Source organism: Cnephaeus nilssonii (genome assembly GCF_951640355.1).
Source record: "Cnephaeus nilssonii genome assembly, chromosome: 2".
Classification (NCBI taxonomy): domain Eukaryota; kingdom Metazoa; phylum Chordata; class Mammalia; order Chiroptera; family Vespertilionidae; genus Cnephaeus; species Cnephaeus nilssonii.
This window is the reverse complement of record NC_137073.1, coordinates 40685085-40711233: the sequence shown is the minus strand read 5'-3', so window position 1 is coordinate 40711233 and position 26149 is coordinate 40685085. Positions and strand designations below refer to the sequence as shown.

Below are 26149 nucleotides of genomic sequence, written 5' to 3'. Positions count from 1 at the left end.
AAGTACATCAAGTGACAAATTACACATATCAACAAGTCATGAGGCGCAATGGTTGTCTATAAAGATCCTAGCCTTTGTCTGTCCTTATTTTGAAGGAGCAGAACCCAAAAGAAAGATGGCTGCAGAGAGAAACACAAGTGTCTTAGACTCCTCTCAGTTCAGAATGGATGCTTATTACAAATGTCCTCGACTGGGTGTTTGAATTCCTCATATCTAAAAGTTTCTTTTAACTTCTTACACTTCGGGGTGGGGGGGGGGGTATAAAATGTCATTCTAGACACAAGCAAAAAGTGGAATCTAAACCTTTCTATGATCCAGAGCAAAGCCCGCCACCAGGGCAGATCCCAGCCACATGCTCTCTCGAGAACATGGCTTGCACACTTGATTTCTCTGGCTGAACTGTTCTGATTTCTGCTCCAAGGGGAAAGTCTCATTCCCGCTCTATCTAGGATAGCACCCTGGCTACGGGCATCGGGCATCGCAAGCTCTGCATCTGACTTACAACCTCCCCAGTCAGGAAGGCTAAGTGAGAAGGGCTTTCTCACCCAGGACAGCGGAAAGTGGCACAACCTTTTGGGAAAGCAGTTAAGCGGTATGTACTCCAGTGTGTTAACACCAATCAGAAAGGACATATGCACCCCTATGTTCATAGCAGCACAATTTACAATAGCTAAGATTTGGAAACAGCCTAAGTGCCCATCAGCAGATGAGTGGATAAAAAAACCATGGTACATCTACACAATGGAATACTACGCTGCTGTAAAAAATAAAGGACTCTTACCATTCGCAACAGCATGGATGGACCTGGAGAGCATTATGCTAAGCGAAATAAGCCAGTTGGAGAAAGATAAATATCACATGATCTCATTTGTGGAATATAATGACAGTATAAACTGATGAACAAATATAGATCCAGAAACAGAGACGCATGGAGCAGATCGTCAAACCTCAGAGGGAAGGCAGGGGAGGGGTGGGGGGTGTGAGAGATCAACCAAAGAACTTGTATGCATGCATATGAGCATAACCAATGGACACAGACACTAGGGGGGTGAGGGCATGTGCTGGGAAGTGGGAGGGGCCAGGGAGAGGTCAATGGGGGGAAAAGGAGACATATGTAACACTTTAAACAATAAAGAATTTAAATTAAAAAAAAAATGTGTCCTTGGACTCAGCAATTCTGTTCCTTGAAAACTAATCTTATCATAATAATAAAAAATTCACAAAACACCACACAAACTTCATGCACAAAGATATACTATGTAGTGGTTGTATGTATCTAAGAAGTTGAAGGCAATGTAAAAATCCATCATTAGAGCAATTTAAATTAAATTTTGTATCTATTCCACAGAATATTTATCAATGGTATTATCTTAAAGAGCATGCTTTAAACATCAAAAATGCTTATGTTTTAATGTTAAGATTAAAAGAGAAAGCAACATTCAAAAGTGAATCTACAAAATGACCTCAAGTACATTAAAAAAACAAACATATTGCAAAAGCAGAGAAAGAAGTAAACTTACAAATTAAAGTGGTTGCCTATTCAGAGAGACTATCGATTTTTTTTTCTTCTACTTGGGTTTTTTCACCCCCAAAATGTCCTAAAATGACCACATATTCTTTTTTTTTTAATCAGCAAATAAAAACCATATTGAAGATATAAATGACTGAAGAAAAAAAGCATACCAAATATTTTATTTCTCCTTTTGCATAGAAATTGAGCTAATAATAGCAAGGTTGGAAGCTGAAATATAATGAATCAGATTTTATAATGGCTTTTTAAAAAAAATCAATGACAAAGTAGATTTCTAGAATTATATTTTCCAGATTGTCTAGGCCAAACTGAATTTTAAAACAACATATTCTTCACTAGAAAGCTACGCTACTCAAACTTAAACAGGTATAAAACGATATCACTTTGTTCCATGAATTTATTCAACATTCAACAAATATGTATGGCACCCTTAACTCTGTGCCAGGTGCTGGGGATCCAAAAGCGAGCAAAACAGATGGAATTTGTGCACTTGGGAAGCAGACAGGAGAGTGGGCTGAAAGGGAGGGTTTGTATACATCAACCCAGCTGAGGCTGACTCAATTACTCCTGCCAAAATCAGATGCTAGAACTGTAAAGAATTTCCTATCATTCTGTATTAAAAATAAAAACTCACATTTTCCATTTGTGATATACACAAGAACTTTTGAGTGGTGGTAGATAGAAATTCAGAATGTTGACTCAAATTCACCCATCAGGTGTGCTGCCTGCCTTGCACAGGTGTATCTTCCTTAGTAAAATATAGATGCTAATAGGGTACGCTGGATTTTGTTCTGGGAAGTAGGGCAATCTGTACTTGGCAAGCAAGCCCAGCACAATGCCCGGCACATAGTAAGTGCTTAGCAAATCAATCATTTCTCTTGAAATATACATGTTTACATAAATAACAGTGAAGAATCAAGTAAGGATAAATATGTAAAAATCAATAAAAGGGGGGTTGGGGCTTTGTGGCAGTGACTGCTAATGGGTATAGGGTTTTTTCTGGGTTAATGAAAATGTTCTAAAGTTAATTATGGTGATGGGTGCCTAACTCTGAATACATTAAGAAACTACTGAATTGTAGGCCTTAAATGGGTGGTTATATGTTATGTGAACTATATCTCAACAAATCTGCTATAAAAATCGTATTTTTAGAAAGTCAATGAAATACTTCAATCAGTATTCCCAGGTGAGCCAACAGCTATTCTTTGCAAAAAATAGGACCATCTGTATTTTGTAATTAGGAAATATATCTTCAGTTCAAAGTCAAAGTATATTACAACTCTTTCAAGATTTTCTAATCAACTCCTTTACAGGGAAAAGACAAAAAAAAAAAAAAAGGAAATAAGACAATATCACACACACAAATCTAGTGTGACAACTTCTTAAATCTTTTCGTATACTTAAGTCTGAAGAAAAGTTTGGTTTTCAAATGTCTTACATTCTGTATTCACATATAAGAATAAGTTTAGCTATAATATCAACCAACAAAAGGGGTAACAAAACGCCTTTACACCATGAGTTTAAAACTTACTGCTTCGTTACTTAACACCTAACGTCACTGCCAAAATATACACACAAATGACACAAAAGAACAAATGTTTAGTCTAAAAACATTAAGCTGAATCCTACCTAATAGTAGCTTATTTTTCAAATTGACAGGAGGTGAAGTGACTGTCCATGGTTTTGTTTTCCAGCAAAACCCACAATCACTCGTCATAACCAAATGTTGGCAACATGACCTCATCAGGAAAACATGAAACAGGCAGGACTGAGAGCCAAGCAAAATCCAGGACAAGCCCTAGCCGGTTTGGCTCAGTGGATAGAGTGTCAGCCTGCAGACTGACGGGTCCCGGATTCGATTCTGGTCAAGGGCACATGGCCGGGTTGCGGGCTTGATCCCCAGTAGGGAGCATGCAGGAAGCAGCCAATCAATGATTCTCTCTCATCATTGATGTTTCTATCTCTCTCTCCCTCTCCCTTCCTCTCTGAAATAAATAAAAATATCTTTTAAAAAAATAAAGGACAATGTCATAGACAAGCCCTCCATTTCCCCTCATCACTCTCTCCTTTATCCAGCAAATCCTTAAGTGTCCACTATGTGAATACCCGTCCTCCAGTTTTACTTTCTGATGTTTCTGTGAAGCTAGTAACATTAGTTTCAGTAATCTTAAAAAAAGAAAATACTTACCTGATATGTTTCATAGGTATTTAGAACATATATCCTAAACCAATTTTATTTTTATTTTTAAAAAATGTTTCACCAATGTACACATGGACAGGCACTTCACCTCCTGTCAATTTGAAAACTAAGTTACTGGAGAAACCAAGATGGCAGCATAGGTAAACACCTGAAATTGCTGCCTCGCACAACTTCAAAACTACAACTAAAAGACAAAACGGACATCATCCAGAACCACAGGAAGGCTGGCTGAGTGGAAATTCTACAACTAGAAGGAAAGAGAAAAGCACACTGAGACTCAGAGGAGGTGCAAAAGGCAGAGGCACCTCCAAAACCCAAACAGAGAAAAGGAATCTGCAGATCTCTCTGTAGCTCCTGCTGGGTGGCCTCAGGCAGAGGCTAAATTAGCACCTCCTTGGAGATCCAAGAGCCAGTGTACCCAGGGGTCAGAGAAGGACCATCCAGATTACAACTCCTCAGATCCATAAGGGACACACTCAGGGGGCAGACTCAGTGAGCACCAAAGCCCCACTGAAGCAAGTCTTGCCTCATAAGGGTGTCTCCAGCACAGAAGTTCTCCCATCGTAGACACAGCTGATCCTCATAGCCAATTGGCCTGGAGGTCAATTCCTCCCAGTGATACCAACAACAATCAAGGCTTAACTACAACAAGACTGTGCACAGCCCACAAAGGGGTGCACCAAAAGTGTCCACCTCAGGTAACTGGGGAGGCTGAACCACTAGGCCCTATAGGACACCTAGCACACAAAGCCACTCTATCAACTCAGGGAAGCAGCCAAAATTCGGAGACAAAGAAACAGGTCACAAATGAAAGAAATGGAGGAAAGCAAACTACTGGATATAGAGTTCAAAACCATGGTTATAAGGTTTTTCAAGAATTTTCTAGAAAAGGCTGATAAATTTAATGAGACCCTCGAGGATATGAAAAGGACCAACTAGAAATTAAGCATACATTGACTGAAATAAAAAATAACACACAGAGATCCAACAGCAGACTAGAGGATCGCAAGAATCAAGTCAAAGATTTGAAATACAAAGAAGCAAAAAACACGCAACCGGAAAAGCAAAAAGAAAAAAGAATCCAAAAATATGAAGATAGTGTAAAGAACCTCTGGGACAACTCAAGCGTACCAACATCTGAATTATGGGGGTGCCAGAAGAAGAGAGAGAGCAAGATACTGAAAACCTTTTTGAAGAAATAATGACAGAAAACTTCCCCCACCTGGTGAAAGAAATAGACTTACAAGTCCAGGAAGCGCACAGAACCCCAAACAAAAGGAATCCAAAGAGGACCACACCAAGACACATCATAATTAAAATGCCAAGAGCAAAAGACAAAGAATATTAAAAGCAGCAAGAGAAAAACAGTTAGTTACCTAAAACGGAGCACCCATACGACTGTCAGCTGATTTCTCAACAGAAACTATGCAGGCCAGAAGGGAGTAGCAAGAAATATTCAAAGTGATGAATAGCAAGAACCTACGACCAAGATTACTCTACCCAGCAAAGCTATCATTCAGAATTTAAGGTCAGATAAAGAGCTTCACAGATAAGAAAAAGCTAAAGGAGTTCATCACCTCCAAACCAGTATTATATGAAATGCTGAAAGGTATTCTGTAAGAAGAGGAAGAAGAAGAAAAAGGTAAAGATAAAAATTATGAACAACAAATACTTACCTATCAACAAGTGAATCTAAAAATCAAGTGAATAAAAAATCTGATGAGCAGAATAATCTGGTAAATATAATAGAATCAGGGGCTTAGAAAGGGAGTGGACTGACAATCCTCGAGGGGAAAGGGGTGTGAGGAGTGCGGGAAGAGACTGGACAAACATCATATACTTATGGATGAGGACAGTGTGGGGGGAGGGGTAAGGGCATGGGGTGGGGTGGGAACTGGGTGGAGGGGAGCATTGGGGGGTAAAAAGAGGAACAACTGTAATAATCTGAACAATAAATATTTTTAAAAATTGCAAAAGAAAAATAAGCTACTATTAGGTAGGATTCAGCTTAATGTTTTTAGACCAAACATTTGTTCTTTTGTGTCATATGTGTGTATATTTTGGCAGTGACATTAGGTGTTAAGTAACGAAGCAACTACATGATTTCATTTTCTATGTGGACTGCCCTTTGCATGTGAAAATGGCCAGCCCTTGTGCAGTTTGGAAGGTGCATCCTTTGAGGTGCTCTGCCACCAAGGTGATAAACCAGAAAGCATCCACACTTTCATTGGCAACCCACCACTGCAAGATGGCCGGGGGCTGAGGACAACGTTTGTGGCTAGTACACAGAGTGGCACTAACTACTGGTTCTCTCAGCCCCTCAAAACCTCCAGGAGTCCATGTTGATTAAACAACGCGCCCACCTGCCATGCTCACACACGGGGGCTGATTCCTCTCCATTTAGCACAGTACTGACAGGGAACTCCGATCCACTGCCATTTTGAATGTCTGACCTGACTGCCTGTTACAGTCATCACTGGTTGGCAGGTAATGAAACGCAGAAGCAAAAGTGGGCATCTTACTCCCCTTTTGTGAGTCACTGGGAAACACTTCAATAAGTAGTAATATTTCACTTGGTAGAGTCTTGCAACAACTCTATGCTCAGTTACTAAAAATACCAAGTAAGCCTGGATTAATATTTCTTCTCTCCTCAAATCAAAATTTGAAAAGGAATGTTCTATTGTCAGTAATAAGGTTGGTGGGTAAATACTGCAGAATAGGAATAACAATACCATATGTTAGATCTGTTATTAATTACACAGAATCATTTGCCAGTTAATGTATTAGCCTGAAACCCCCTATACTGCACATTTAAACACTTATCCTCTTTGTGACTTTGAGATGCAGGAGAAGCAAAAGAATTTAAGAACATCTCTGGTGGTTTACAGAGCATCATGTACTTCTCCAGTTAATTACCTTTAACACATTAATCCCAAAGATCACTTTTCTTTCCTTGGAAAACATGCAGCACATCAGGGGAAGAGACTCACAGAAACAAGCATTCCTACTCTCACACCAGGTGTTACATCTTCTCAAAAAACCACAGACTATCACAAGTTGTCCCCTCTGAAAACCCCCAGTGATGCTCCAAATGCAATCCTTTATTTGCTACCCCATTAACTTCTTTAATACTCTGGGTTTCTGAACTATTTAAAAAATAATTCGACAGAAACCACACAAAAACTGGGAATGGCTCACTGCAGAAGCAAACAGGGAGGTCCACCTGACCACAGTGATTCATTCGGAAGAGTGGTACCAGTTAGTTGTTCGTTAAGCCCCCAACCCTCTGTGCAGTTCACGTTCAGGATCAAAGCTGGACCCTCTTTCTCATCAGCACTGTGATTAAAGAACTATGCTCACCGGCCACACTACAGCATCTGACAGGCAGTATCTACCTGTGAGGTTAAGTAGGAAGGTGTCTCTCTCCATTGCATACCCAAGAAAATGAGGCAATAACACATGCAATTCCTTAAAGGGAAAATGTGAAATAGCTTGCAAAGGACCAGGATATCCCTTCTCTCCTTGGAGACAGTGGTTCTCAACCTTGTTTGCACATTAGAATCCCCAGGGGAGCTTTGAAACAACACACCAATGGCAGGTCTCCCACCAGACCACACAACCAACCCAGGCCCAGGAAATGCCTGGAGGTGGTGCCTGGGCACCAGTGTGTTCTAAAAGCTCTCCAGGTGACTAAGCAAAATAAGCCAGGCAGAGAAAAAAAAGTATCACATGAGCTCACTCATATGTGGAATCTAATGAACAAAATAAACTGATGAACAAAAACCCAGAGACATAGAAGCACGGAACACAGACTATCGAACTTCAGAGGGAAGACAGGGGAGGATGGGTGGGTGGGAAGAGATCAACGAAAGAACTTGCATGTATATATGCATAACCCATGGACACAGACAATGGGATGGTGAAGGCCTAGGGTAAGGGGCAGGGATGGGCTAGAAAAGGTCAATGGAGGGGAAGAGGGGGGATATATGTGATACTTTCAAAAATAAATATTTTTAAAATAATAATAAATGAAAAATGAAAGCTCTCCAGGTGCTTCACAGGCCCAGAGCTGAGAACCACCATCCTGTAACTTACAGATGTTTAAAAGGTTGTCATTGGCAAATACCAGTTTTCTTTCTCTTGCTTCCTTTTCTTCAATGGCTTTGCTTAATCAATAGGAGAGTGGAGGGGACGGGGATGACAGAGAGAATACGGACACTACCACACCAAGTATGTTCTTGGTAGGAAAAAAAACAACCCACAAATAAGCCCAATAAGAAAAGTAATTCAATAAAAATCAAAAGGAAAATACATTCACAAGAGCTAAAAGCCAAGTTCAACACATATGTGTTTACACACATTGCTATATACACCATGTTTTGTCTGTTTTGTTTTACCCCTCTCCCCCGCAAAAAAAAAAAAAGAGCAAATTTTCAAACAAATAACTATACATAGGCATGTGTGTCCCAAATGTCAGGAATGAAATGCTAAGGAAATTCTTTCCAACATCTGTGAGTAATTTCGTACAATACATCATTGCTCCTATGCATGCACCTTAAAGTAGAAAGATCAGAGTAGAATAACTAAACATCCAAATGCAGTAATAGTTTTTCTCTCCTATTAAGTATGATCTGAAACCCACTAATTATTTCCAGAGGAAGCTGCTCGGGAACACTTTATTCCTGAGCACAGTTTGGTTCTCAGCAGCCAGACTCCACGCACTGGCAGGACCACGAAGGGGAAAGTCTGTGACTAAAAGTATCCTCCCTCAAACGAGGAACTGCAAGCACAAAAAAAGGTTAGGTCTTTAGTGGGGATTTCACATTCCAGTCTTGCAGTTCCCCAGCACTATCCAAAGAAATCACAAGAACACTCAATATCCCCCCAAAGGCTGCAGAGAGGAGCTCTCCAAATTTCTAGGATCTTGAAACACACACACATATACAACCTTCACACACGCATGAATGCACATAAATTAGGTTTGTGAAAAACACTACGCTATACAATACCCTCCAAATGAAAACACCAGGAAAGAGATTTTATTCAACTCAATCTACAGGACATTAGTCAAAGGCTACTGACAGTTTTATAACTGCTCGACTTGCTCTTTGTTCATGAAGCTCACGCTAGAAAACTATGTGGCTTACTTTCTCCTCCCCTGCTCCCCAAACCCAGCTCCTTCAGCTCTCCAAATGTGTTTGCTCTGTTTTGTTCTTTGTCCTTCCCGAAAGGGAAAAATTAACAGTCAAGTGGGTTTAATTTTTAAATTGGTACAAGAGCCTTAAACACACTGTCCGGAGGGGAAAATGCAAATGGAATGCTCTTGGAAATGGTTGCACATTAAACACACATCTTCGGACCTAGGCCTTTATTGAGATTTGTTCTTAACTTCTATGGAGGTCAGAAGTTTAGTTTATTCAGCAAGAATGACTCTATTAACAGCTCCAGCTCCTGTTGTCACCACAGTGAACATCCATACATCCCAAATCCTGGAAAATGTGAAGCAGTGGAAATAAGGCTGGAGCGGCCCACAGGTCCATGACTGTGTGTGAAAAGCTTCCCCAGCCATCAGGCTGCCGTGTGAGTGGAAAGACATCTGAAGGGAGGGATGGATCACGGCATACAAAGCAGGTCCACCGGACTCAGGAGATGGAATTTTTCAGAAGAGGATGAAATGGAGAGGCCACATAACAGCAATAATAATGATGTTGGATAATAATACTGTAAAGCTCTTTAAGCTCATGCGCCGAGGATCAGAATTCCATATCAACTTTATCAAGTTTTTAAACGCCTATTTTTTTTCTAAACAATCCCATCTTTTATTAGAGGCTAAGGTTAAAAGTCAAAACCCAGCAGACTTCTAAGCAAAGTGGAAAATAACCCAAGCCTTACAGCTGTTCCAGAAAGTCTGTGGCTAATTTTACAACATCTACCACCCAGGGAGGTCACACTGCAGGAATTCAATCCCGGCTCACACTGGAATAAATAAAATAACGACAAGCGCTAAGTCACAGCTAAGAAGTGGAAGACAAAGCTTCACCCCAATGAGTAAATTATCCAAGTACAAGAAAATCTTACTTTCAAGTTTATGGAAATGTATAGCCCTTACTCTTTCCAAATCTTTTTTCTGTTCCTGAAAAATCAGCGCCTAAACTAATGAACTGTGACCTTATTGTGTCTTAAGTCCTCTTCTATACATTTCACACCAGCATACCAGTTTGAAGCCCTTGGATGTCACTTCTGCTCTAGGGGAAATCTGAGGGGGGGCGAACTATTCACACAGCCTAAAGAGAGGCAAGGAGAGAAGCTTGTGCCTCACCTGGAAACCCTCACACTGGATGGGGTCTGAACAGGCAAGAGGGCTGGGGAAATTTTAATTCCCGCTCCTCTTATATCAATCCCTCCTAATGTGGTTGCACAGTGCTGTTTTAAATGGCTTCCCAGTTAAAAGTACAAAGGAGGAGGAGTCCCCCAAACCCCCAATTTTTTTTAAAGCCAAAAGCAAATTTTAACTATCACTTCCATTTGAGCAAACCAGAGAACTCCTCACATCTACTGCTTTCATTCCCGTCTCTGGTTCCTTCTTAGATAATTAAATCTTTATTATTCCTTACTGACGCTATCTACAAATGTTTTATCTAATTATGAAATATATCCTATAAGAGTATATTTATTTTTTAAATTTTTTAATATATTTTATTGATTTTTTTACAGAGAGGAAGGGAGAGGGATAGAGAGTTAGAAACATCAATGAGAGAGAAACATCGATCAGCTGCCTCCTACACACCCCTTATTGGGGATGTGCCCGCAACCAAGGTACATGCCCTTGACCGGAATCGAACCTGGGACCCTTCAGTCCTCAGGCCAACGCTTTATCCACTGAGCCAAACCGGTTAGGGCTATAAGAGTATATTTAATGTAATATGTAGAACTCAAAGATTTTTCTAAGAATTTGTTTTTCTATCTTAAAACAACTTAAGCTATTTTCTGCCTTCAGATAATTGTTTACACCTGTCACCTGATTTTCATTCTTTATTTTTATTCTCTCCTTTCATTCTCCAGTTTGTCGCTATTAACTATTCTCTCAACTACTTCTTTCCCACAATTACTCCCAATATAGTACCTTTTCCCATCCACTCAGCCTTTTTTGCATATATTTTATTTTCTTCCCTTTAAGTTTCAGCCCTCAATTTTTAACCCTGTTATAGAAGAACCTAAATGATGATTTTGAGTTTCAGACCCTTCTTATTACCCTCACCCTTGTCCTTTCCCTTCTCCCAAAAGACAATGATATTGACAACAGGCACGTCCTTTATCATTGACCAGTCTAGCTTAGAGGGAAAAAGTTTCCCCAGTGTCTTCCTTTTCCTCTGTTCCTGGTACAGCCTGGCAAGCTTCTTCCTTATCTTTTTTCTATTCTGCCACGCCCCAAGGAGCAGTACAGCTCTCTCTAGTTTTCAATGATCTGTTGGCCTCTATTAATGACACAGGCCATCTGAAACCCGCTGTACTGGATGCTCGTGTGCTGCAGACGTGGTCACCAGGGTCTGGATCCACTATCAGGATGGCATAAGTCTGATCTGTGTTTCCAGTAGCAGTGATAGATTAATCTTGATCCATTTCTCTTGCACCTCACTGTGACTCATGGACTGCATTTACCAGATGGCCTGCTGACTTAAGGGGCAGGGAAGGTGCCGTGGTCTCCACCTGGCCATACAAGAAAAGTGACTAGCTCACCTGGGGCTTAAGCCTGTGACCTTGGCTTCACCAGCCCTGAGCACCCACCATCCAGAGCCACATCACATTGAGGGCCTCCGCTAAATGCAAGAACCCTGGCTCAATTCAGAAGCTAAACATAAGCCTCAACAACACAAAAGACACCACATCAAGACAAACAGAGCAGTTGGCACATCAAGAAGAAAAGGAACTTGAGATCTACGTCACTTTCTAATTTCCATGATACCTCTTAGGGGAAAGGGTAACCCTCGCCCTGCTTCTCACAGGCCTTCCTGTTAGCACTTACAGTGAAAAACCACTTGCAGGGACACCTGAGTCATTCTGAAAGTAAAAGCAATCATGAACAAAAAGACAAACAGTTATTTCAACAAAAATCCAAAGAGCATAAAAACCACTTTTCTTTCCTCTCTGAATACCACAAAGCAAATTCCCCTTACAGGAGGACAAAAACACATCACAGGGAAGCGGGCACAAGGAAATATATAAAAATAATTGCATTTACCTTCTTCTGTTTCGTGCCACACGATCCCTTCCAAATTCACACTGGTCCCAGGTTCACAGGGCCCGAGACACTCGGGCTCCGTCACTACTCCAACTTCACAGGTATTGACCCCCACGGAACGAGTCCGCACCAAAAGCTGTTCGGCCGGGGCTGCAATGTTGGATGCAGCCGGGGAAAAGTAGGAGGGCAGAATCTGAGGCGTGAGACTGCTGGAAATCGGCGGTGGAGGCGCTGGCACTGTAAACAGGGGGTCAACCTGAAAGACAGATAGGCTTACTGCAGTGGTGCTGCTTGCTGTGAGTTCTTTTCAATGCAATCTGTTTACATCCCTTCTAGAATACATCACCCTTCCAAATGCCATTTGCAATTGAAATACGCTCTGAGCGTTTTAATGGTGCCAAAACATAAAGCAGAATAAAAGTGAGCATTTTCTTTTTTCGTGCCAAAGAAAGCAACTATCAGAGCTCTAGTTTCCTGAAGATTAGCCGGGCTTTCGTGTCCTTCTAAATTCACCAACAGACAGACTTTAGCCTCCGTAGACGTGAAGAAAATATGCTTTGCAAAATTAGGACTATTTACCACTTGTAATAAAATCTTATTTTCAAAATGACAGTATTTTCCAAAGGAGAAACTCCAATAACCACCATATATGCCTCATTGGACATCTAAGCAGAGGAAATGGACTAAAATTGTTTTCAAAGTACTTTATAAATCATAATGAATTAAAGTCACTACTAAAATACATTAACTTACTCTGTCAAATCCATAAAATACATAAACTTGATTATATACACACTGAAACACATAAACTGGATATTATTAGCATGTATTTATAAGCATCAACTCCTAATTAAGTGTTCTACTGCAAAGTTCAGGAGAATTCACATAAACGGACAAAAAAATGTGCCCAACATCAACAGAATTTCAGTTTCTTCAAAGCACAAGTCCTTTAGTGGTTGAACTTGTAAAGATAGATCCCTGATGAGTTGAATGGAGACTCTGCAGCCCTGTCTCTTTAATCCAGAAAATGAAATTGACAGCCAGCACAAGATCTTGTGATACCATGACTCCTGCGTACCCCTATCCTGAGAACAGTAAAGGAGCTCTTCCCCTCAAAAAGTTTAGGCATCTGGACAAAATGAAACCAAAGGCTATGCACATATTACATAGGTAGGTCACCAACCAACTCATCCATTCATTGGACACATTTTAACCACTATTATGACTGCTACACAATAGCTCTGGCCTTGCTGATAGGTTATCAAATGTGAAAGAGCCACATGCAAAAAGCATGTCTACACCAGGACATCAGGTCCCCTATGTCCTCATGTTGCACACAGACACCCTCTACATATCCGAAACAACACCTTGCATGTTTTATCAGCTGGTCTAGAAAACTGTATATATAACAAGACACATAGATGGTTGTTCTGGTAAAATGCCAGGTTAGTCTGTTGTACATATATTCCAAGTTAGCCTTTGTAAGAAATAGACACTTGGCTACAGACATAATATATAGTCTTTGTTGTTTAAAAAAAAAAATGCAAGAGTGCATTTCAAGATAAGCCACATGAGGAAGTGTGCTCCCCCGTTCAACAGCTGAAGCAGTCATCTGTGTGGCCTCCCTGTTCATATAACTGTGTGAGCTATTTCTACAGTTTGCATTTCACTAAAATGATAAAATGACGTTCACTTGCCTGAGTGATCCAAGATGCAATAGAACAGCCCTTCATCCAACTGCATGTTAAAGAAACTTAATTTCCTGCTCTCAAAGCTGTCATAAAACTTCTTTTGCTCCATGCTTTTTATTGTTCTTCATTCTTGATCACAGAGCCCAAGAAAGAAAAGCATTTAACAGCCCCAAGCCCCAGATCTGGTGATTTATGCTTTCGTGTAAATGCAGCTTAATGTGGATCAAAGTTCACACTGATAGTTCCTATTTTAAAACCGAGCTGACAAATGAAGAAATGTTCTGAGAAAGGAAATTTAGGGATGAGGGGAATCAATGCTACCTTGTAGTCTTTATTATGACTAAAATATTGTGTGTGATTGGAAGAGCTTTCTAGAATTTTTTAAAAAAAAAAGAGCAAGGAAACTTATAAACTAGCTACTGCACTTTTTTTCCAACGTTTCCAACAAAATGTAAATTTGTATAGTTAGTTGTAAACTGGCTGTAATTTAATGCTACACATATAAACTGAAAAGACTAAGTGGAACAATATTCTCAAACTATTCTTTGTATCACTTGATCGACAGCCTTCATTAATTTCAAGAGAAACAAATGTAGCTTCAATTGGATAAACAAGAAAATGAAATAAAACAGAAGAGGTGAGGAGTCTTGGAGAGCATCAAGTCTCTGATCAGGACACAACGGGACAATGTGCACAAGAGAGGCTACAGAGACAGGGCATGTTAACACTAGGATTTGGGCCCCAACTCTGACACACTCACTAAGCTTGTGATTTTGGAAAATCAGTTAACCTCAATGAAGTCCATTTGCCTCAACTGGAAAATGTGTTCTGTGGCCTTCTAATATTGATCACAAATCCTATCACAACAATTTCTAGAATAAGTCCTTACATCCATATAACTCAGCTTCTGACTACACTTGCATACAGACACTCACATGTGATTACCTATCACTATTTGGGATATGTATGTAATTCCAAAGAGCAAATTTCTAAAGCATCTAGACGGTTCGTGGGGAGAGACCGAGGTATCCTAGGCCTTCTAGCAAGTTAACTGCGTTTATTTCCATCAGCACAATCCAAAAGCAATGAAAAGGTTTAGTTCATGACGTTCACAGAAGGGACATTGGAGCCCTGTCCCCTCATGTTTCACAATGAGAAAGCTAAGGTTCGGAGAGTTTGACTATAAATCTGAAGCTAACCTAACCCTAACCAGTCCCGCAATGTGCTAACAGACTAAAACCCTTAAACTTGATAGGAAAACGCAATAGTTTTAAAGATGACTCTTTGTTACACAAGTGAATTTCTCTCTTAGTTTTCCCACTGCACTGGCTTCCTCACAGTAGCTCAAAATTGCCATTCTCATAGGCACAGGATCACCATGACCAGTGAGAGGGGAAAGAACTTTTCTCCATTGGGATTTCAGGAGTTGGAGTGAAGAACAAAGACCACCCACAAGGTCCGCTGGGGGTCCCGCTTCCCCAGAGGTCACCGTGGGAGAGGGGGTAGGGGATTACAGCCATCCCGGAGATGTTTTATTTGGTAGGTTTGCTACTTTAGAAACCTTCCAATTATTTTTATTTTTGCCAATACAAAAAAAATTAGGAAAATACCTGAATTTCCATTATCTCCTAACACAGTGGTCGGCAAACTCATTAGTCAACAGCCAAATATCAACAGTACAATGATTGAAATTTCTTTTGAGAGCCAAATTTTTTACACTTAAACTATATAGGTAGGTACATTGTTATTAACTTAATTAGGGTACTCCTTAGCTGGCCTTTGCTAAAAACTCAAGGGGCCAAAGAGCCGCTGTCCTAACATCATCATTGAATAATGTGCTATGCTGGGCCCACGTTCCTCGTGACATCAACTGACAGGGCCTAGCCTCCCTCAGCCTGCGTGACCCGGCCAGACACAGCCGCTGAGTTTGTCTCCCCATTTCCCCCCTGTGACAATCCCAGAATGTTTTAGGTAGAAGGTCATGTAGCCCAACTTTCTGATTCTGGAGAAAAATGTGGCCCCTATCTGGCCCGGGCGATAAGTTCTCCCCAGAGGCAGCCCAGGTGAGCTTGAAAGAGCAGCCTCCTACAAGCAGAAACTTAACAGCAGGCACTCAGAAGACACACACACACAAAAAAAACAGGTGTGGGTGGGAAATAATGCAGAGTGTGGCCAACTCTTTCTGCCTGGGAACGCCCCCAGTGGGAGATGTTCCCCCCAAAAGGTTTCAGTTCTCTTGTGTATCTCACGGTGGCTAACACAAAACCACATGCACCATATGTAAAGCAGGATTTTAGAGAGCTTTTAATGGTTATTTTTGCCTTCCACAGAAGATCAACTCCACTGCACCCTGATTTCTCAGGTCACTGATCCCCTACACTGAACCATAATTTCTTCAGCTAACGAAGTTAAGACAGAGGGTAGCAACAGTTCTCACAAGGACTCACAAGAGGCAGCTTACACTTGGACTTGGTAGTGGTGGGCCTCGGGATGTACTGGGTTCAAATCCTGACCCTGTCGTTACCTGCTGTGTGGGACCCTGAGCAAGCTATCTGGCTACTCTGGGTCTAAGAAGTGGGAGTAAGAATAACATTACTCACATAAGGTCAGAGTGACGACTCAATGAGATAATTCATGTAAAGCGAAGGCTCAGTATAGCACTCAGCTCAGAAACAATGGTTTAGGGTTGGGGGAGAGAATGTCCCTGGTCTAATAGTACAGTTCCCTAACTCTTCATGCAAACTCACAAAGCTCCTTTTTATATCCTATTATGTTTAACATAAATCTCTAATCCCCTCCAAATGCATGGGTAAGTGCAGTTAAAGTATGTGAAATGTGTAAGAAAAAGGGCTTAACCCTGAAAAGCTCAGCCTGGGGAAACACTCCTTACATAAACTGGCATCTGGTCAGGTGAGCCCTACACTGCTACAAAATCCCTGCCCACTCATCTCCCATGGCGCCCCTTTATCATACACTGCTCCCCCCAAAGTCTCCTTTTATTCACCTACACTCAGTCACATATCCACCCAATAAATAACTTCCACACACCTGCTGTGTGCCAGGCATTGTGCAGCCTGCTAACAAAACAAGAGTGGGCAAAACTGTGGCACTAATCAAATAAGATCATACAAACACAGCAAAATTACAGCTGTAACTGCAGACACGCACCCAAGGGGCTGTCCAAGGTGGCCTGAGGGCAAACAGCAACATGTAGGGGGTGCAGGGTCCGTCTCTCAACTGGAACCTAGCTCCACCTCTGGTGACATAAACTCAGGCGAGTCCCTTCATCTCTGTGGAACTCAGTGGCTTCATTTGTAAAATGGAAATAACCCCTGGCTAACGTGACTACCACATGAGATCACCCAGACAACATTAGCTCAGGGCCCAGTACAGAGCAGCTGTAATAAAATAAAAGGGACTGCCGTTGTCAGGGTTACTATTATTATTACAAACATACTTGAGACCTGAACTAAAAGGTAATCCATAGGTGTTTTGCTCCTACAAGGCCAAATGCTAGGCTCTGCTACATTCAAAGACAATTCAAAAGAAGCCGTTCTAGACACCTTTCTGGGGAGGGTACCCTAAAGTAGCAATAATCACATGCCATGAAGAAATCAGTGGGGAATTAGTAGTCAAATAACACGAATAACTGGAATAAAAGATGAGAACAGAGCACTGGCTGGTTTTAGCAATGGTTCCTTTGTCAAAGCCCTTTTCTGTCATCTTGATGGGACACTGATGTAGCCTATTACAGCCCAAAAGAGGGAAGCAGGAAAGCAGCTATCTCCAGTGGAAAAAAAAAAAAAAAGACCCATAAGTCTAACAGCTGGTGGTGGCAGCCTGTCAAACTGAGGAAAGTTAATGTCAAGAACAGACGCGCGGCAGTCTCTCACTGTTATTTTTGCATGATTATTCCCAGGTGTTGGTGCACGCTGAGCAGTAGCCTGGCTATTTATCACTCCAGAGAGCCCGGAGCCTGGGAGTGGGGGAGCAGGGAGGGAGCGAGAGGTGGGGAAGAAAAGGTTATTTACACAGATAGCGGCACTTAGTGTGTGTAATCAGAGGGCTGGGGGAAATCTGCAGCGAGATTCTGGCAATATTTTCTCTGTTCACCTTATTTCAAGGGCTCCCTGAGTGCTGATGAGCCTGGGAGGCTCCAAAGCCGGGGAGCTGGTGGCGGCAGCTTTGCATCACTGGAGCAGCGACTGGGTAAGCCTGTGATGGTTTCCAGGACCCAGACACTGACAGCAAACGAGGAAGAGTCGCCAGGGCCAGGCTGGGGGTGCTCCAGTGGGCACTCCTGCTCTGCTCAGACCCAACAAAGAGCCAGTCAGGTGGCTCGGGGACAGCGAGTGCCACCAGGCCTGGGAGAAGGGGAAACCTTAATGAGAAATGGACACCTGCCTGTTGGGGCAGATCTGAACCCTACCGGGCCTTGCCCCAGGTTTCTTCCATCTGTGACCACAAAGCTCCACGTCTTGCTCTTAAGCCCTCCATCCTGGAGTTCTGAGATCGCCAACAACCAGAGTGAGAATGGCGTTTTATTTTGCTCGGTCAATACTTTTACATTCTATGAGCGTGCTGGGGCACAATTACTTAATGCTCACGTTTTCTCTATACCCTGGTGTTTGGCTGTTTTATGAGATTGCCCACAGTCTCCTCTTTAATTTAAAAAGCATTAGACAGAGACTGCACCTTGTGTGAGGGGAAATCCCCGCTCTTTAAAGGTGACCGCCGCTGCAAGTCTCGCACTTTGCATTTTAACCACCCTTTCTGTCTGACGTCACCGCCTCATCAGCAAAGCAAGGGAAGCTGAAAAGACTGTTTCCCGAAGCACTGACCTTTTCTCCATCCTTGAAAGACAAACCTGGAACCACCAGATTCGGTCGTCCCTAATTCTGTCTTTCCTAAATGGAGCAGACTTCCCTTTAGAACCACAGTCAAAGCAATGTGTGCTTTGCAGCTCGCTTTGAAAACAATACAGGCAAATCCTCACTAAGGGCCCACTGTGTACCAGGCACCACACATTTCCTACATCCTTTAACTCTCCTAACATCCCCATTTTATAGAGGCAGAAACTGAAGATCTCAGAGGACGGGCAAGTTATCTAAGGAGCTGAAATTCAAGGCCAAAGCCCGCCGAGTTCAAAGTGCATGGGGCTTTCTTATAAAAAATAGTAACATTATCAGCAGCTACTGTGCAACACATGTATTATAGGAGAGGTTAGGTTCTACTGTGCATTCTTTCATTCAATCTTCACAAGATTGTCAGGAAAGTACTACACAGATGAGAAATAAGAAATGGGAAAGGTAACTTTAAAAGGTCATTTAGGGTCAGTGGCCGAGCCAGATTTTGAACCCACATTGATGTACACCAAAAGCGAGCTCTCCGAAATGTAAAACAGAGCACACGTTGGAAAGAAACCTTCCTCCTATCTTTTGGCCTTTGCTGTATGTTGGAAGCCACACGCACCTGTGTCACCTTTTATTGCGCGGAGTTCAAAACCGTGACCCTCAATCGTCCGCTCAAATACTGCAATCCCCTCAGAAGCTGCACTTACAAACCTCACTGCAACCGAAGCTCAGCTTTGTCTTGTTGTCATCGTTTTAAATCACCCCACTCCAAAAGCTACAACCATGCACCGGACTGGGAATTATACCACTATTTTCCTTTTCTCATTCCTAGGTGTGAAGACCTGAGCCTGCCCTAAATAAAAAGCCACACGTTTAGCTGCTCAAGTGCTTTTAAAGGCTTTCGCCTCTAATCTGGGCGAGCTCGGCCTGGGGATGGGCCAGGGCTCTGGCCCCAAGGCCAGTGGGGCCAAGACGAATGCTTCCATTTCCGGCCAGGACTCCAGCCACCCCAAAATCACAGGAGGAGAGGTGCCTAGGGAGGTCACAGACCGCTAGTGTGTCACTCCAGAGGTGGCCCTGCATACAGGGCCCGAAGCAGAGGCACAGGCGGGCCAGCCACCTGTGTAAAATATACCTTAAACTGCAGTGACTGCTTTTAACGTCATCCTCTAACAGTGACAGTTTTGCAAAGCAAAAGAGAAGGTACTGCATGTATAAAGACCGAGTTTGATGAAACTACTCGACTCAGTGTCTTAAATGTATTTGGTTGTTTTGAAGCCAAACCAGATTCCTCCCTAGGAGGCTCTCCCCGTGTAGGAACTCCACAGGAACGTGGCACGATGGAGGTGGAGGGACATATCCACCAGGCCACATCAGTTATCACATGCTTAGCCTCACTTGTGTGCTTTGAAAAATCCTGTCCTGTTGCTGAGCCACAGACTCTTCATCTGTTTCAAAAGTGCCACTGACATCTCCCAGGGCTCAGGGAGCTGGGTGTGCTTTAAATAGTAGCAGTAAATGACCCGTGTTTTCATATCGTGTTCCTAAGGGTTGCCTGATTTCCTCTCGTTCTGCCTACTTCCAAAGCCGCTTAAAAAACAAAAATCACCCACAAATGAAGGAGACTGTCCTAAAGGTACTAAACATCTGTCTCCTTGAATTTATCCTTCTCACACATCCCTTTACTTTTGCACAAGGGGGAATTCCTGGAAAGTTTCACACAAATCCCGTATTTATCCCTTAGATCTGGTCCCCAAACCTTAGGAGTGAAACTTTACTCTGGATTTCTAACTATGGATTTTGCACTGATGCTAACAAATCAACTTCAAAACCTCTGAACACTAAGTATCATAGTAGATCCTGAACATCAATACACTGCCGGTGTTTGCAGGACTCTAAATTTCTCCTGAAATTCGGGAAAGATTGTAGGCCTCTCACCCTCACTCTTCTGGACAGACATGATTATGAGAAGGGAGATTGGAGCTGGGGGAGGAAATAAAAGCCTGTTTTGTTTTGTTTGGGGGGGAGGGGAGTCACCTTATTCCTAATCCTTTCTATTCATAGCACTTCTTTACCTTACACCATGAAATCTCATTTGCAACCACCTAAAAGGAGTATTTTAGACATTTGAATGATCAACACAATGCATGCTGGCCCTACAAATAACAAGGAAGTGCCCGCGTCACACTGTGTGGGAACTCAGGCAGGCCAGCCACGGAGGGGGCAGTTTTGACCCCCTGCCCACACATGATCTTGGTACCACCGTTCACTCTCCTCTCTGCCCACAGAAATGCATGTCTGCGTCACAGCATGAAGGCCTTGTCTCTCTTCCCTCCAGGCCTCCTAAGTGCAGATTCTAAATACTGATCAATCTCAATAAATTAAAGAAAGCTTTGAAATTTTAATTTCATAGCAAATCAAACAACCCAGGGAAGAGCTCCATAGCTTATCACAGAGATCAAAGGGTACAGAGGGAGATAAAATCACAGAGTCCTGCTCCCGCAGCCATCTGCATGCCCACGTCCAAGGGCACCTTGGAGACACTCCTGACGCTGGAGTGTCTCGTTCTTACAGCTCCATGAGCGCCAAGGGTGGTGTTCCCATCTGACTTTGGAGGATATCCTAGGAGGGACTGTCATGACCTCTACCGAATTCTGTACCATAACCCAAACTTTTAAAAAAAGCTTCTTCTCGTGAACTGTCCCTCCCCCCACAAAATAGCTGTTCCCAGTCCCCAGTGCAGGCCTCCCCCTGAGCAGAGTGGACTGGGCAGCCAGCGGAGGTCCTTCTTCTCCAGGGAGAGCCTCTCCTCTGTGTCTCACGCACCCTTCCAGACATTTTATCCATAAAAGCAAGCGGGCGGCGGAGGCGGGGGTGGGGGGGGGGTGTCACTTTCCATTTCACAGCCTTCTGTGCTGCCTGAGTTTGGACACGAACACGTATTCCTTTCATACTGTTTTTTAAAACTAATTTTTAATTAAAAGATGCTAAGCCATTCCGCTCTAGAATAAAAGTAACCAGACGCTAGTGCACACAGGAGAAGGCGCGTGGATGAGGCCCTGCAACCAACAAGCCAACATGGTACAGGGACCTCGTCTGGGCGACGGGGGACCGTGCATGGGTCCCACGGCCGCCGAAAGCCGCCTCACCATGGGCAGTCGTCTCATCATCCAACAGATTTTTGCCAAGTGCCAGGAGGTGCCAAGCATCGCCGGGAGCTGTGGAGGGGCCGAAGCGCAGAGGCACCCGCGGGGCCACGGAGCAGCGTGGGTCAGGGCTGAGCTGGCAGTTGGGCCCGGGGCATTGTGGGAGCAGGGGGGGCATTGGGGGAGGGGGTACCCAGCAAGTTCAGGAGGGAACCCGGGGAGGGAGGGAACCCGGAGGTGCAAAGCTGAGCCATCAGGACATGTGGGGGGGTGGGAGGGGGGACCAGAGGGGGAGCTGAGGCTGGAGAAGGAGGCATTTGGGGGTGGTGTCTGGGTTCTCATGAGCCCAGGCCAGGCCAAGAAAATGGGGGTGGGGGTGGGGCGGGGGGGGGTCGTTGTGAAGTTAGAAGCGAGCACTGCGGTGGGAAGGCAGCGGCACGGGAGATGCGGTGGCTCCCGTGGTGGAAAGCGCACAGGAGGCTGCGGGGAGGAGAGAGGAGGGGGGCTGCGTGTGGGGAAAGGACGGAGGGCAGCTGGGAGGCCATCGCAGTCCCGGGAAGAGATGGCAGTGAAGAAGGGGCATGGGGGGCGGGGGAGGTTGGGGGACAGCACTCTCAGCAGGAGGGGGGAGGGAAACGCAAAGACGGGGCCAGGTTCTGTTTCCGTTGGTGAGGGCGCACCCCCACCCGCGGGGAGAGGCGCCGGGCAGGTGGGAGGCCGTGTGGAGCTCCAGAGGGTGCGCTACTAGCGAGGAGGCGCGGGCAGCGAGAAAGGGGTGCGGCCAGCGGAGGGGGTGCGCCGGCGCAGGGACCTGTCAAGGGTGTGAGGAGAGGGGGCAGAACCCTGCGCCCCACACTGCGCCCCACACTGCGCCCCACACTGCGCCCCACACTGCGGGGCAGGAGGAGAGGAGGGCGGCCGTGGAGGTCACAGCAAACCGGGGCGGGCGGAGTTCCTGAAGCCCAGGCAGAGGCTCAGGTGCCAGGGGCTGGGGGCAGCACCACAGGGCCCGGAAGAGCTCCACCCTCGAGGGACCCCCCTCCCCTCAAGAGCAAGTTTTTTCAGGCTGATTGCCCATGGAACCCTTACTTCGCCCTGACAGCCGCTGGCGGCCCGCAGTGTGGAATGGGAATCTTCCGCTTCCATTGGTTCGGCAGCGTTGCCGCCGCCCTTTCCCACGAGCGGACTTGCTCTCTGGGAGCCCAGACCCTCCCCCCAAATGCCAGCTCCTCCACCTTTCCATGCCCCAGGCCACCGAGAAGGAAACGAGGCCTCGGCTTCAGGAGGCGAGGTCGCAGAACGCCGGGCATCCTGGCTGTGCTTCTGCCCAGAGCGATGCCCCGCGGCGCCCCGCTGGACGCACTGGGCCCTGGGACAGAGAAACCCCCTCTGCTCCCTGGTCCCTCCCTATTCTCCACCCAGTGTCCCGGCTCCCAGCCTCCGATCCCATTTCCTCCGAATGTGAGCTCCTCCCCCTCCCAGTCTCAGAGCAAGGAGCCTTCACAGAGGAACATCCAGGGCCGGTTTCCCTGCTTGGGGGTGTCTTCCAGCCCACAGTCCAGTCCACGGGTCAGCCAGCCAAGGCCAGGGCCGGCCCACCGCCAACTTTCTGTCCAGCCCACAAGCTAAGAATTTGCTTCCAGATGAATTTTTACAATCGCTTTGATGATAGCGATCACTAACTATGAACCCACATTACGTGAAATGGTATTACCACCCCCCACCCCCAATACAGAGAATTCCATTCTTCTCATAGAAGACCTGTATTACCAACAAATTGGACTCAATTACTATCATTAGGTTTGCATTTTCATCCACTTAACCAAAAAATCTATAGGAATTGTTTTCTCTCCCTCATTATGTAGGTACTTACATAATATCCTGTTGCATCTGGGCCCCCCAGAGTTCAAAATATTTACTACGGGCTCTTTGCAGAAAGAGCTGGGTGACCTTTGGTCTAATTAGTGGCAGTTGGCCTCTGAGCCACGTGGGTTTGAACTGCGCAGGTTCACTTTAGGTTTTGTCAATAAGTGCTGTAAATGTAGTTTTCTCTTAGGATTTACTCAACAACTTTTTCTTTTCTCTAGCTTACTTCTGTAAGAATATGGAATATAATACATATAACATATAAAATACGTGTTAATTGACTGTTCATGTTATCAGCAAGGCTTCTGGTCAACAGGAGCCTATTAGTAGTTAAGTTTTAGGGCAGTCAAAAGTTAGAGGCATCTGGGCCGAAGCCGGTTTGGCTCAGTGGATAGAGCGTCAGCCTGCGGACTGAAATGTCCCAGGTTCAATTCCGGTCAGGAGCATGTACCTTGGTTGCGGGCACATCCCCAGTGCGGGGTGTGCAGGAGGCAGCTGATCAATGTTTCTCTCTCATCGATGTTTCTAGCTCTTTATCTCTCTCCCTTCCTCTCTGTAAAAAATCAATAAAATATATTTTAAAAAAAAAGTTAGAGGCATATGGGGGGTTGGCACTCCTAACCCCATGTTGTTCAAGCATCAACTCTACTTTCTTTTATTCTCTTTTTATTGAATTTATTGGGGTGACACTGGTCAACAAAATTATACAGGTTTCAGGTACACAACTCCACAACACAGCATCTGTACACTGCATTGTGTGTTCACCACCCCAAGTCTCCTTTCATCACCATTTACCCTCTTCTACCACCACCACCACCCCCGCAACTCTACTTTCAATAGCTCACTTAGGTCTACACCTGGACTCTAGTATAGGTTGGTGGAGAGGGGGGAGAAGGGAGAAGGAATGGGGGAGGAGTGTCAGAAGAAATGGGGAATGAGAAGAAGTAAGCATACACATCTATTTCTGAATAAGGGAAAAAGAAAAGAATTAGTGTACACACTACTTTTCAGCTTTCCCAATAAAACCCAGGAGTGATAACCCAGAAAAGAGACCCAAGGAGGTATATTTCAATTTTAACTTAAAACATTCAATAAATGTTTATCGAGCATCTCTTTATAATGCCAGCCTTTGTGCTGCTTGACACTAATATAATGATAATCAAGACAGACAAGATCCCTGCCTGCACAGAGCTTATATGCAAGCAAAATAAATAAATAAATAAATACAAAAAATTTTCAACAAATTAGACCTCTCTACTCCTACAAGACTAAACAAAACTTAAGCATCCTGTATAGTTGCAAGGTGTTGTTGTTTTTTTACAACATTTTAATTATGAAAACCAGGATACTTTCATTCCCTTATAAGTGTGTGCACTGCACGAAATAATGTTCTCAAACACATTTTGTTGGAGACAATAAATGAATCAAGCAATCCCAGACACCTGGAGTTCTTTCACCCACAAGTCAGGTCATGAATGGGACAGCTAAGATCATCAGGCCCAGAAGCTCCTTCTCAGAGAATAATGACGGCAGGTCAGAGTCTCAGGCCAAGTGTCCCAGCAATACTTTTGAACTGGGTAACAGAGTATAAAAAATGTAAAAAATAAGAATGCAGTCTCTGTGTTTGACTCTCAGACCATTAGCTTACTAGCTACATAATCTTAAATTTTTACTTTTCTAAGTCTCAGTTTCCTTACCTAAAGTGGGATCACCAATTTGTATTTAATGTAACAGCTACATCAAACAAGATAATCCATATAAAGCCCTTATTATCCTAACCACATAACAGGTGCTCAACAAAAGTTAGCCTCCACTGTCATCTCTAGCATGCACTGTGCCCACCACCCTGAACAGCACATGCTTACAGGCCTTGTTTAGCTTCTCACATGGCTAAACCCACACATGCTACTGTGGTCTCTGAAAACCAAATGAAATGGAAAACGTCAAGATATCTGATTCTATAATTGAACATTTCTAGTTATTTAGAATCAGGCATATAGCAAGGTTTTATTTGACAGATGCAATAATTTCTTCCTCTTCTAGAAGCTGTTGTCCTGGGAGGAATCCTAGCCTAAGAATGAGATCAAGAGCTTCCAGTGTCAGCATCTGTAAAATGGCATGAAGAATGCTAGCCTGAGGAATTAAAATAAATTCTATGAAAATGGTCTCAAAAGATTGCACAAAAGTATATGGAAAATGAATATGATGAGGGCTTAGTGGGGGATGGGAGAAGGGCCACACTATCTTAGCATCCCTATTTCCAGAAAATTTCATTTTACTGCCATGTTTCAGAATATGCTTAGAGAGCTGCAATCCTACAAGGGACAGTGATTTTGTGTTTCAGAATAGATTTTAGATGGCTTTCACAAATTATTGAGACTAATACTAGGGCCAATTCACCCAGTCTCACACTTATCAAATAATACTTGCCTAAATCTTGGTCACATAGAACGGTAAGAGATCAGTTCCAAAATAAATGGGTGGCCGCAACTTTTAAAGTGGACAAGGTTTCTCAGCCAGTAAATAAGAAATTTTATATGATGTAGCAAAAAAATAAAATAAAATGATGGAGGACATATTCTATATACCAACATTAAACTAAAAGCACCCTGTGGGTGATAGA

General features: G+C 43.7%; 1 protein-coding gene across 5 annotated transcripts in view; it reads right to left on the bottom strand.

Moving 5' to 3' along the window:
- Positions 1-26149, bottom strand: part of ZNF608 (zinc finger protein 608) — a gene marked incomplete at its 3' end in the record, with an annotated part of 113425 nt that overhangs the window by 50864 nt on the left and 36412 nt on the right. For all 5 annotated transcript variants that reach the window (XM_079785795.1, XM_079785797.1, XM_079785798.1 and 2 more), the window contains one exon: positions 11971-12226. In XM_079785795.1, the coding sequence (XP_079641921.1) occupies positions 11971-12226 (256 nt within the window). The remainder of the gene's footprint in view (positions 1-11970; positions 12227-26149) is intronic.